General features: G+C 48.4%; 1 protein-coding gene across 1 annotated transcript in view; it reads right to left on the bottom strand.

The window, feature by feature from the left end:
• The window catches only part of LOC139230174 (complement C4-like), a 231,338-nt gene that overhangs the window by 107,198 nt on the left and 111,779 nt on the right, over positions 1 to 12,361 (bottom strand). Inside the window, exons 17-18 of the mRNA XM_070862016.1 lie at positions 11,617 to 11,811; positions 10,503 to 10,617 (exon numbers count right to left, since the gene is read on the bottom strand). Coding sequence (XP_070718117.1) covers positions 10,503 to 10,617; positions 11,617 to 11,811 — 310 coding nt within the window. The remainder of the gene's footprint in view (positions 1 to 10,502; positions 10,618 to 11,616; positions 11,812 to 12,361) is intronic.

The raw sequence follows: 12,361 nt of genomic DNA, 5'->3' as shown, positions 1-12,361 counted from the left end.
TGTATATAAGCAGGCCTCCCATGCTGTACCAGCACTCTGAAGTTTAAATAAAGGAGCTAAGGTAACACTTACTTACTGACTATGGTACTTAGGTGCATTACTTTATTATGAGCATAACATTGATAGAGAGAGAGAGACTGGGAAGAGAGAGAGACTGGGCAGAGAGCGAGAGAGAGAGAGACTGGGGAGAGAGGGAGAGACTGGGGAGAGAGGGAGAGACTGGTGAGAGAGAGAGAGAGAGACTGAGGAGAAAGAGAGAGATTGAGGAGAGAGAGAGAGAGAGACTGGAGAGGGGAGAGACTTGGGGGAGAGAGAGAGAGAGAGAGACTGGGGAGACAGAGAGAGACTGGGGGAGAGAGAGAGACTGGGGGAAGAGAGAGAGAGACTGGGGAGCGAGAGAAGAGAGACTGGGGAGAGAGAGAGAGAGACTGGGGAGAGAGAGAGAGAGAGAGAGAGAGAGAGAGACTGGGGACAGAAAGAGAGAGAGAGAGAGAGACTGGGGAGAGAGAGAGAGAGACTGTGGAAAGAGAGAGAGAGAGACTGGGGAGCGAGAGAGAGACTGGGGAGAGAGAGACGGGAGAGAGAGAGACGGGAGAGACTGGGGAGAAAGAGAGAGAGACTGGGAAGAGAGAGAGAAAGACTGGAGAGAGAGAGAGAGATTAGAGGGAGAGAGAGAGAAATATAGAAGCACAGAAAATAGGTGCAGGAGTAGGCCATTCGGCCCTTCAAGCCTGCACCACCATTCAATGAGTTCATGGCTGAACATGCAACTTCAGTACCCCATTCCTGCTTTCTCGCCATACCCCTTGATACCCCTAGTAGTAAGGACTACATCTAACTCCTTTTTGAATATATTTAGTAAATTGGCCTCAACAATTTTCTGTGGTAGAGAATTACACAGGTTCATCACTCTCTGGGTGAAGAAGTTTCTCGCATTTCAGTCCTAAATGGCTTACCCCTTATCCTTAGGCTGTGACCCCTGGTTCTGGACTTCCTCAACATTGGAAACATTCTTCCTGCATCTAACCTGTCTAAACCCATCAGACTTTTAAACGTTTCTAAGAGATCCCCTCTCATTCTTCTGAACTCCAGTGAATACAAGCCCAGTTGAACCAGTCTTTCTTGATATGTCAGGCCCGCCATCCCGGAAATCAGTCTGGTGAACCTTCGCTGCACTCCCTCAATAGCAAGACTGTCCTTCCTCAAGTTAGAAGACCAAAACTGTACACAATACTCCAGGTGTGGCCTCACCAAGGCCCTGTCGAACTGTAGTAACACCTACCTGCGTCTGTACTCAAATCCCCTCACTATGAAGTTTAATTTAAAGCGGAAAAGTTAAATAGTTGGGAATCTTTCAGATTTAGGCAGAGAAAAACAAGGTAACTCTCCAGTAGGAGGCAATTAGCAGCTAGTTAAAACCAGTTCTGTAAATAACTGACCAGTAGTGAGTCATCTGATCTAGATACAGTTTAAAAAGAGGCAGCTTGTGCAGAGCACGGAGTGCAGCAGCAAAGAGTGGCATTCGTGAGTTTGGTAAGTGGGTGAGTCCGGGCAAGTGGGGGTGGCAGGTGCTGTTTTGTCCTGTTTTTCCTACCAGTGCTGACACTAGAGCAGCTGATAAGGAGTGCGAGAGTAGGAGACGGAGGCCCAGAGACCAGCTCAACCAACTGCAGACAAAGATAGAGGGGTGCGAAATCGAGAGGGGACGTCACAGCCAAGCTGGTAAGTGGTTGGCTGTTCAACGGTAAGTATAACCCTCTTTAAGAGTGACTTTTAGATTGGTTTAATTGGCAGGAAACTACTAAGTAGCTGTTTGGTGTTTAAGTAAATTTTAGTAAGTAAGTTAATTTAAGGGTTAAGTCATGGCAGGAGAGTTCGGACCCATGTCATGCTCCTCCTGTACTATGTGGGAAGTCAGTCCCTGACTACTATGTGTGCGGGAAGTGTGTCCAGCTGCAGCTCCTGACAGACCACATGATGGCACTGGAGCTGCGGATGGACTCACTCTGGAGCATGCGCGATGCTGAGAATGTTGTGGATAGCACATTTAGTGAGTTGGTCACACCGCAGGTTAGGGTTAGGACAGATCATGAATGGGTGACCAAGAGACAAGGCAAGAGCAGAAAGGTAGTGCAGGACTTCCCTGCGGTCATCTCCCTCCAAAACAGATATACCGTTTTGGATACTGTTGGGGGAAATGACTTACCAGGGGAAGGCACCAGCAGCCAGGTTCATGCTGCACAGAAGGGCGGGAAAAAGAGTGGGGGAGCTATAGCGATAGGGGACTCTATTGTAAGGGGAATAGATAGGAGTTTATGCGGCCGCAACCGAGACTCCAGGATGGTATGTTGCCTCCCTGGTGCAAGGGTCAAGGATGTCTCGGAGTGGCTGCAGAGCATTCTGGAGAGGGAGGGTGAACAGCCAGTTGTCATGATACTTGTAGGTACCAACGATATAGGTAAGAATCGGGAAGAGGTCCTACAAGCTGAATTTAGGGAGCTAGGAGTTAAATTAAAAAGTTGGACCTCAAAGGTAGTAATCTCTGGATTGCTACCAATGCCACGTGCTAATCAGAGTAGAGGGAGCAGGAGAGTTAGAATAAATACATGGCTTAAAGCAGTGGTGCAAGAGGGAGAGATTCAAATTCCTGGGACATTGGAACCAGTCTGGGGGAAGTGGGAGCCATACAAAAGGGACGGTTTTCACTTGGGCAGGACTGGAACTGATGTAAACTAGGGGTAACATTTGTTAATGCAGTTCGGGAGTGTTTAAACGAATATGGCAGGGAAATGGGAACCTATGCAGCGAGACAGGGCGAAGTAATATGGAGTCAGTAACAGATGGTAGAAAGGTAAAAAGCAATAGTTGAAGGCCGAGTAAACAAAGGCAAGAAACAAAAAGGGCCACACTACATCATAATTCTAAAAGGACAAAGGGTGTTCAAAAAACAAGCCTGAAGGCTTTGTGTCTTAATGCAAGGAGTATCCGCAATAAGGTGGATGAATTAACTGTGCAAATAGATGTTAACAGATATGATGTGATTGGGATTACAGAGACGTGACTCCAGGATGATCAGGGCTGGGAACTCAACATCCAAGGGTATTCATCATTCAGGAAGGATAGAATAAAAGGAAAAGGAGGTGGGTAGAATTGCTGGTTAAAGAGGAGATTAATGCAATAGTTAGGAAGGACATTAGCTTGGATGATGTGGAAGCTATATGGGTAGAGCTGCAGAACACCAAAGGGCAAAAAACATGAGTGGGAGTTGTGCACAGACCTCCAAACAGTAGTAGTGATGTTGGTGTGGGCATCAAACAGGAAATTAGGGGTGCATGCAATAAAGGTGCAGCAGTTATCATGGGTGACTTTAATATGCATAAAGATTGGGCTAACCAAACTGGAAGCAATACGGTGGAGGAGGATTTCCTGGAGTGCATAAGGGATGGCTTTCTAGACCAATATGTCGAGGAACTAACTAGAGGGGAGGGCATCTTAGACTAGGTGTTGTGTATTGAGAGAGGATTAATTAGCAATCTTGTTGTGCGAGGCCTCTTGGGGAAGAGTGACCATGATATGGTGGAATTCTACATTAGGATGGAACAATTCAGAGATCATGGTCCAGAACTTAAAGAAGGGTAACTTTGAAGGTATGAGGCGTGAATTGGCTCGGATATATTGGCGAATGATACGTAAGGGGTTGACAGTGGATGGGTAATGGCAGACATTTACACACCGCATGGATGAACTACAACAATTGTACAACCCGTTCTGGCGTAAAAATAAAAAAGGGAAGGTGGCTCAACCGTGGCTATCAAGGGAAATCAGGGATAGTATTAAAGCCAAGGAAGTGGCATACAAATTGGCTAAAAATAGCAGCGAACCCAGGGACTGGGAGAAATTTAGAACTTAGCAGAGGAGGACAAAGGGTTTGATTAGGGCAGGGAAAAGAGAGTACGAGAGGAAGCTTGCAGGGAACATTAAAACGGACTGCAAAAGCTTCTATAGATATGTAAAGAGAAAAAGATTAGTAAAGACAAACATAGGTTCCTTGCAGTCAGAATCAGGGGAAGTCATAATAGGGAACAAAGAAATGGCAGACCAATTGAAAAAGTACTTTGGTTCGGTATTCACTAAGGAGGACACAAACAACCTTCCGGATATAAAAGGGGTCAGATGGTCTGGTAAGGAGGAGGAACTGAGGGCAATCCTTATTAGTCGGGAAATTGTGTTGGGGAAATTGATGGGATTGAAGGCCGATAAAACCCAGAGCCCGATGGTTTGTATCCCAGAGTACTTAAGGACGTGGCCTTGGAAATAGCGGATGCATTGACAGTCATTTTCCAATGTTCCATAGATTCTGGATCAGTTCCTATGGAGTGGAGGGTAGCCAATGTAACCTCACTTTTTAAAAAAAGAGGGAGGGAGAAAACAGGGAATTATAGAAAACTGGAGAGAGAGAGAGAGAGAGAGAGAGACTGGGGAGAGAGAGAGAGAGAGAGAGAGAGAGAGAGAGATGGGGAGAGAGAGAGAGAGAGAGAGAGAGATGGGGAGAGAGAGAGAGAGAGAGACTGGGGAGAAAGAGAGAGAGACTGAGGAGAAAGAGAGAGAGACTGGGAAGGCAGAAAGAGGGACTGTGGAGTGAGAGAGAGACTGCGGCGAGAGAGAGAGACTGGGGGGGAGAGAAAAATAGACTGGTGATAGAGAGAGAGAGAGAGAGAGAGAGAGAGAGAGAGAGAGAGAGAGAGAGAGAGAGAGAGGGAGAAACTGGGGAGAGAGGCAGAGAGAGAAATAGAGACTGGGAAGAGAGAGAGGCTGGGGGAGAGAGAGAGACTGGGGCAAGAGAGAGGCTGGGGGGAGAGAGAGAGAGACTGGGGCAAGAGAGAAAGGGAGAGACTGGGGGGAGGGAGAGAGAGAGACTGTGGAGAGATAGAGCCTGGGGAGAGAGAGAGAGAGAGAGAGACAGGGAACGAGAGATACTGCGGAGAGAGAGCGAGAGACGGGGGAGAGAGAAAGAGAGATTGGGGAGGGAGAGAGAGACTTGGGAGAGGGAGAGAGACTGCAGAGACAGAGACTGATGAGACAGAGAGAGAGAGACTGTAGAGAGAGAGAGACTGGGGAAAGAGAGAGAGAGACTGGAGAGAGAGCGTGAGAGACTAGGGAGATGGAGAGCGAGAGAGACTGGGGAGAGCGAAAGAGAGACTGGGGAGAGAGTGTGAGGCTGGGGGGAGAGAGAGATAGAGAGACTGGTTGGAGAGAGATAAACTGTGGAGAAAGAGCAACTGGGGGTAGAGAGAGAAACTGGGGAGAAAGAGAAAGACTGGGGAGAGAGAGAGATTAGGGGGAGGGAGAGACTGGGGAGAGAGAGCGAGAGACTGCGGAGAGAGAGAGAGAGAGTGGAGAGAGAGCGAATGACTGGGGAGTGGGAGAGACTGGGGAGAGAGAGAGTCTGGAGAGAGTGAGAGACTGGAAAGAGTGCTTGAGAGACTAGGGAAATAGAGAGAGACTGGGGAGGGAGGGAGAGAGACGGGGGAGAGAGACAGAAACTGGGGCTGAGAGAGAGAGACTGGGGGAAATAGTGAGAGAGAGACTAAGGGAGTGAGAGAGAGACTGGGAGAAAGGGAGAGACTGGAGAGAGAGAACTTATAGAAGTATAGTTACTGTTGTAATGATAGATAAACACATGAGCCACAGATAATGGATGCCTGAATAGATATCGCCCATTTTACACTGTCACGCAAGTTAAAATTCCCCCGAATGTGTGTGCGAGAGCTTCACACTGTAATGCAGAAAGTAGTTGTCATGTATTTTACTGTCATTGTAATCCATGTATAAACTGACCTAAGTTGTACACCGTGAGAACACTGACCACTAGGTGGTGAACTTGTGGGAGACACTCCTAACCTGGACCTTCAGGTATAAAAGGGGAAGCTCCACCCATCTTCTCCACTTCAGTGCTGGCAAATAAAGGAAACTGGTCACAGAGTGACCTTCTCTCAAGTACGGGCCTCGTGTGCATTTACACTGTATAGTAAGGACATATTATTGGCGACGAGAAACTGGGATTTAAACCACGCGAGCAAGGCCACGAGCAGCACAGACGAGAGGTACTGTGTTGGTGATTATTGGGACGATTTTATTGAGAGACTACAGCAAAGTTTCATCATCAAGGAATGGCTGGGACAGGATTCAGCCGACAAACGCAGGGCTCATCTCCTGACGGTTTGTGGATCCAGGACGTACTCCCTGATGAAGGACCTTCTAACACCAGAGAAGCCGGCGGACAAGACTTTTGAAGAGCTCAGTAAGTTGATCGGGGAACACTTTAAACCGGCGAGCAGCATGCACATGGCGAGACACCAGTTTTACACGCACCGGCGGCAAGAAGGGCAAAATGTCCCAGACTTCGTGGCAGACCTCAGGCGACTGGCGAACCTATGTAAGTTCCCAGATGCATGCAGAGCGGAGATGCTGCGAGACTTTTTTATTGAGGGCATCGGGCACGCTGGGGTTTTCAGGAAACTGATTGAGACCAAAGACTTGACCCTGGAAACGGCAGCTTTGATGGCCCAGACATTTATCTCGGGGAGGAAGAGACCAGAATGATGTTTGACAAAAATCTTAGTTTAAATGCAACAAATGGACAGGGAGTCAACATTGTTAACACGGCCCACAGTTCTCCAGGCAGACAAGGGCAATCGGACATGCCCGAGCATGTAGTCGAACCCAAAGGGGGAATGCAACAGAGACAATGGCTAGCTGAATGGCGATTTATGCCATCGCAAGGGACAATGCGGCCAGTAACGGGGCGATCAACACCTGTCAATGGTGCGTTTAAGGACAGTTACAGAGACAATCAGAGACAATCGACTGGTAATGGACCTTTTGTTTCCAACAACGGCTCATGTTGGAGGTGTGGAGGCAAATGCACAGACAGAGCTTGCAGGTATCAGCAATATACCTGCAGAAATTGCAACATCAGCGATCACTTGGCGTGTATGTGCAGGAAGCCTGCAGCCAGGTTGATGTACGAGGAGGACGAGCCCAATATAAGCCCTATGAGGCCAAATGAACACTGGGGGAAATCGCTGGAAGCTGAAGTTCAGCGAGTTCATGTGGAGCACATATACAGTTCATACACCAGGACGCCACCGATAATGATGAAAGTGCTCCTCAATGGCATCCCAGTATCAATGGAGCTAGACACATGGGCCAGCCAGTCCCTGATGAGTATCAAACAGTTCGAAAGGTTGTAGGCGTCCAAGGGCAGGAGGCCAAAATTATTGCCGATTGACGCACAGCTACGGACATATACAAAGGAGATCATTCTGGTGCTAGGCAGCGCCACGGTAGTCGTGACCCACAAAGATTCGGAGAACAGGTTGCCACTCTGGATTGTCCCGGGGGACCGTCCCGCACTGCTGGGGAGGAGTTGGCTGGCTGTCATGAACTGGCAATGGGGCGATGTCAATGCAATTTCTTCTGTGGAGTGAATATCATGCTCACAGGTCCTGGACAAATTTGACTCACTATTTCAACCCGGCATTGGCACTTTCATGGGGACCAAGGTAGTGATTCACATAAACCCAGATGTCAGGCCAGTACACCACAAGGCCAGAGCGGTGCCGTACGTGATGCGGGAAAGGATGGAAGGCGAATTGGACCGCCTGCTGAGGGAAGGCATCATCTCGCCAGTCGAATTCAGTGACTGGGCGAGCCCGATTGTGCCGGTGCTCAAGGCGGGTGGGTTGGTCAGGATATGTGGTGATTACAAGGCCATCATCAATCGGGTGTCACTCCAAGACCAGTACCCGCTACCGTGAATGGAGGACCTATTTGCGACGCTATCTTGTGGCAAACGTTTTTCAAATTTGGACCTGACCTCAGCTTACATGACCCAGGAGTTGGCGAGTGAGTCACAGAAGCTGACCACCATCACGACACACAAGGGGTTGAGTACAACAGATGTCCATTCGGGATTCGCTCGGCTGCCGCGATCTTTCAACGAAACATGGAAAGTCTCCTCAAGTCGATTCCAAATACGGTGGTTTTTCAAGACGACATCCTCATCACGGGTTGCGATACTGAAGAACACCTCCACAACCTGGAGGTGGTGCTATGCAGACTGGACCGGGTAGGTCTGCGACTGAAAAAGGCGAAGTGCATCTTCCTAGCTCCAGAGGTAGAATTCCTAGGGACGAAGGTAGCAGTAGACGGGATCAGACCTACTGCGTCCAAAACGGAAGCATTCCAGAGAGCACCCAGACCCCGTAACACGACGGAGCTGCGTTCATTCCTGGGGCTCCTGAACTATTTTGGAAACTTTCTTCCCAAATTGAGCATGCTGTTAGAGCCGCTACATGTGCTCCTATGCAAAGGTCGCGAATGGGTCTGGGGGGGACAGCCAGAAAAGGGCTTTTGACAGAGCACGCAATTTGTTATGTTCCAACAATCTGTTAACGCTATATGACCCATGTAAGAAACTTGTTTTAACGTGCGATGTGTCATCCTATGGGGTCGGGTGTGTGTTGCAGCATGTGAATGCCAAGGGTCAGTTACAGCCGGTAGCTTATGCCTCCAGAAGTCTGTCCCAGGCAGAAAGGGGCTACAGGATGGTAGAAAAGGAAACGCTAGCATGTGTATATGCAGTAAAAACAAATGCACCAGTACCTGTTTGGCAGGAAATTTGAGCTGGAGACAGATCACAAACCCCTAACGTCCCTTTTGGCCGACAACCAGGCCATAAATGCAAATGCGTCGGCCCGCATACAGAGGTTGGCACTCACGTTAGCCGCCTATGACTATACAATTCGGCACAGACCGGGCACTGAAAACTGTGCCGCTGTACTCAGCAGGCTCCCACTAGCCACCACTGAGGGGGCAACCAAGCATGCTGCTGAGATGGTCATGGCTGTTGAAGCTTTCGAAAGCGAAGGCTCACCCGTGACAGCCCGTCAGATCAAATTCTGGACAAATAGAGACCTGCTACTGTCTTTCGTCAAGAAATGTGTCCTGAATGGCAACTGGGCAGCCACGTACGGGGCATGCCCTGAGGAATTTAAACAATTTCACAAGCGCAAGGATGAACTCTCGATTCAGGCCGATTGCCTACTGTGGGGAAACAGAGTAGTCATGCCCCAGATGGGCAGAGAGGGGTTCATCCGAGAACTCCACAATGAGCAACAGGGAATTGCAATGATGAAGGCAATTGCCAGGTCACACGTTTGGTCACCAGGGATAGATGCAGACCTGGAACTTTGTGTTCGCAGGTGCAACACATGTGCCCAGCTGGGCAATGCACCCAGGGAAGCCCCCCTTAGCCCCTGGTCCTGGCCCACCAAGCCATGGTCACGCATCCATGTGGACTACGCAGGTCCTTTCATGGGAAAAATGTTTTTGGTTATAGTAGACGCCTACTCCAAATGGATCGAGTGACATTTTCAATTCAAGCGCATCCTCTGCCACGGTAAAATTTCTACGGGCAATGTTCGCTGCCCACGGTCTACCTGACATCTTGACCCGTGCTTTACAAGCGTTGAATTCCAGGACATCATGGCAGGAAATGGTATCAACCATGTCAGAACGGCACCGTTCAAGCCAGCCTCAAACAGCTAGGCGGAACGAGCAGCGCAGATAATCAAACAGGGGATGCTCAGAATCCAAGGGCGTTCCCTACAAAGCTGCTTATCATACCTCCTGTTGGCCAATAGATCCCGACCACAATCGTTCACAGGGTTTCCACCCGCAGAGCTGCTAATGAAAAACACGTTCAAAACCAGGTTATCCCTTATACACCCCACCATGAAAGGAATTGTTGCGAGCAGGCACCAGTCACAATGTGACTACCACGACGGGAATGCGAGGGCACGATGTATTGATGTCAATGACCCTGCAGGGCCCAAATGGCTCACAGGCACTGTGATTGCCAAAGAGGGGAATAGGATTCTGGTAGTTAAACTTACCAATGGACAAATCTGCCGCAAACATGTGGATCAAACAAAAAGGAGGTTCAGCAACCCCATAGAAGAAGCAGAGGAAGAACACGATATAGAGTTCACTCCACCACAGGTGACCGAACACCAGAACCAAGTGGAGGAGAGCCCGGACAGGCCTGAGGCACTGCAAACAGCAGACACTCAGGCCAGCGCCCAACAACCGGAGCCCCAAGTCAGGCGCTCTACAAGGGAACGTAAACCACCAGAGAGACTTAACCTGTGATCCCAATAAGACTTTAAGGGGGAGATGATGTCATGTATTCTACTGTCATTGTAATCCATGTATAAACTGACCGAAGTTGTACACCGTGAGAACACTGACCACTAGGTGGTGAACTTGTGGGAGACACTCCTAACCTGGACTTTCAGGTAAAAAGGGGAAGCTCCACCCATCTTCCCCACTTCAGTGCTGGCGAATAAAGGTTACTGGTCACAGAGTGACCTTCTCTCAAGTATGGGCCTCGTGTGCATTTAAACTGTATAGTAAGGATATATTAGAAGTAACCTTACCTGTTGTTCCCTGCAGGTAGGTTAGAATACGTTCTCCATTGCCAGCTTTGCGGAAAGTTGCTACGAATACGGAGAAAGCTCTCATCATAAAAGTCATCAGCGTTGTTTCCCCCAGCTAAAGAAGGAAAAAGGATTAGTGTCCTGATTTCAAATTCATGAAAATGGTTCAAACAGGTTAGTTTTAGTGATCGTGAAATAAGAGCTGTACAATTGTAATTCTAAAAAGCATGCATTAAATAGATTCTCCGAAATCAAAATGCACCGAGAATTGCACCAAAAAGGCACCAAGGCCAGCATTTATTGCCCATCCCCAATTGCCGCTTGAGAAGGTGGTGGTGAGCTGCCTTCTTGAACCACTGCAGCCCGTGTGATGAAGGTGCTCACACAGCGCTGTTAGGGAGGGAGTTCCAGGATTTTGACCCAGTGACGATGAAGGAACGGCCGATATATTTCTAAGTCAGGATGGTGTGTGACTTGGCGGGGAACTTGGAGGTGATGGTGTTCCCATACGCCTGCTGCCCTTGACCTTTTAGGTGGCAGAGGTCACGGGTTTGGGAGGTGCTGGCGAAGAAGCCTTGGCGAGTTACTGCAGTGCATCTTGGAGATGGTACACACTGCAGCCACGGTGCGCCGGTGGTGGAGGGAGTGAATGTTTAAGGTGGTGGATGGGGTGCTGATCAAATGGGCTGCTTTGTTCTGGATGGTGTCGAGCTTCTTGAGTGTTGTTAGAGCTACACTCACCCAGGCAACTTGTCTGCTGCTTAACTGAATCAATTTCTCATCCCCAATTATTTAGCTAGAATAAGCATAACCTGAAAAATAACTGTAAGGAGAGCAGTGGATGTCGACTTCGCACGTGACCATCCCATTCCACTGTTGGAGACCTCAACCCAAACGTTAAGTGGTCTATTTTAAATCTGTTACCACCTCTGCTAAAATAGCAGCGAAAACCATGCTGTAGAAATTTCCTGGGTCATATCTTACATGTGTCATTGAGTGATTGTTAATGGAATAAGAAAAGTGACAGCGATCTGCATGATAAAATCATCATAGGCAGTACGTCGAAATCGAGAAGACTTGCTTCCACTCCTTGACCCAGTCAGCACACACTTACTTCGTCCCACTGCATTCATCTTCTTTGATTGCTGAATCCTCAGTTCAACCCCATAGTCGCAGCAAGTGAGAAAAACCTTTCTACATTCCTCCTCTTCGACTCTCTTTGCCCGTTCTTTACAGGTGCGTTTCATAGGAAGTTCAGTTATTCCATCCTGGCAGCATTGCTTCAGAGAGGGATTGGTGTAGTTGCTTACTGAAATACAAATAGAGGCAGATCAAACGGCGAATAAAGTTGTCGTTCAGCAACATGTTCTGTCCTCCCAACTGCAGGGAATATCACACTGCAATTATACTGCAACTGTACCTTTCGACAATGGTGTTTCCCATTGTAATGTATGCACCGGTGAGTATGCTCACCGGTTGCTAGAGCTGTTGCACTGTGAGTAGCTAAGCCAGTCATGTGATGGTCACAAGACTCAATAAAACCCCAGCCAGTTGGGCTCGGTGGATCCACGATGAGGCAGGTGGTTGTGAGCCTGGTGGTTGAACTGGTAATGTATAGTGTGATTATTAAACCTTTGCTAATAAACCAACTAGCTCTGAATAGCCATGTGTGTTACTATGAATTCTGAAGCAAAGGATCCACAAAGCAAATATATTACACACATGTGCTTCAAAGCAAAAGTACGCAGTACAATTTGGAAACCTGTTCCAACTCTCGCCTACATTAAAGTTTAGCAATGGGTTTCCGCATCCTGTGCCATAGAGACTTCACAGATTAGTTTGAGTCCCCAGCAAATTAT

This window comes from Pristiophorus japonicus, chromosome 19 (assembly GCF_044704955.1).
Source record: "Pristiophorus japonicus isolate sPriJap1 chromosome 19, sPriJap1.hap1, whole genome shotgun sequence".
NCBI lineage: Eukaryota > Metazoa > Chordata > Chondrichthyes > Pristiophoridae > Pristiophorus > Pristiophorus japonicus.
Note: the sequence above shows the minus strand (reverse complement) of the source record. Positions and strands in the feature narration are given on the sequence as shown.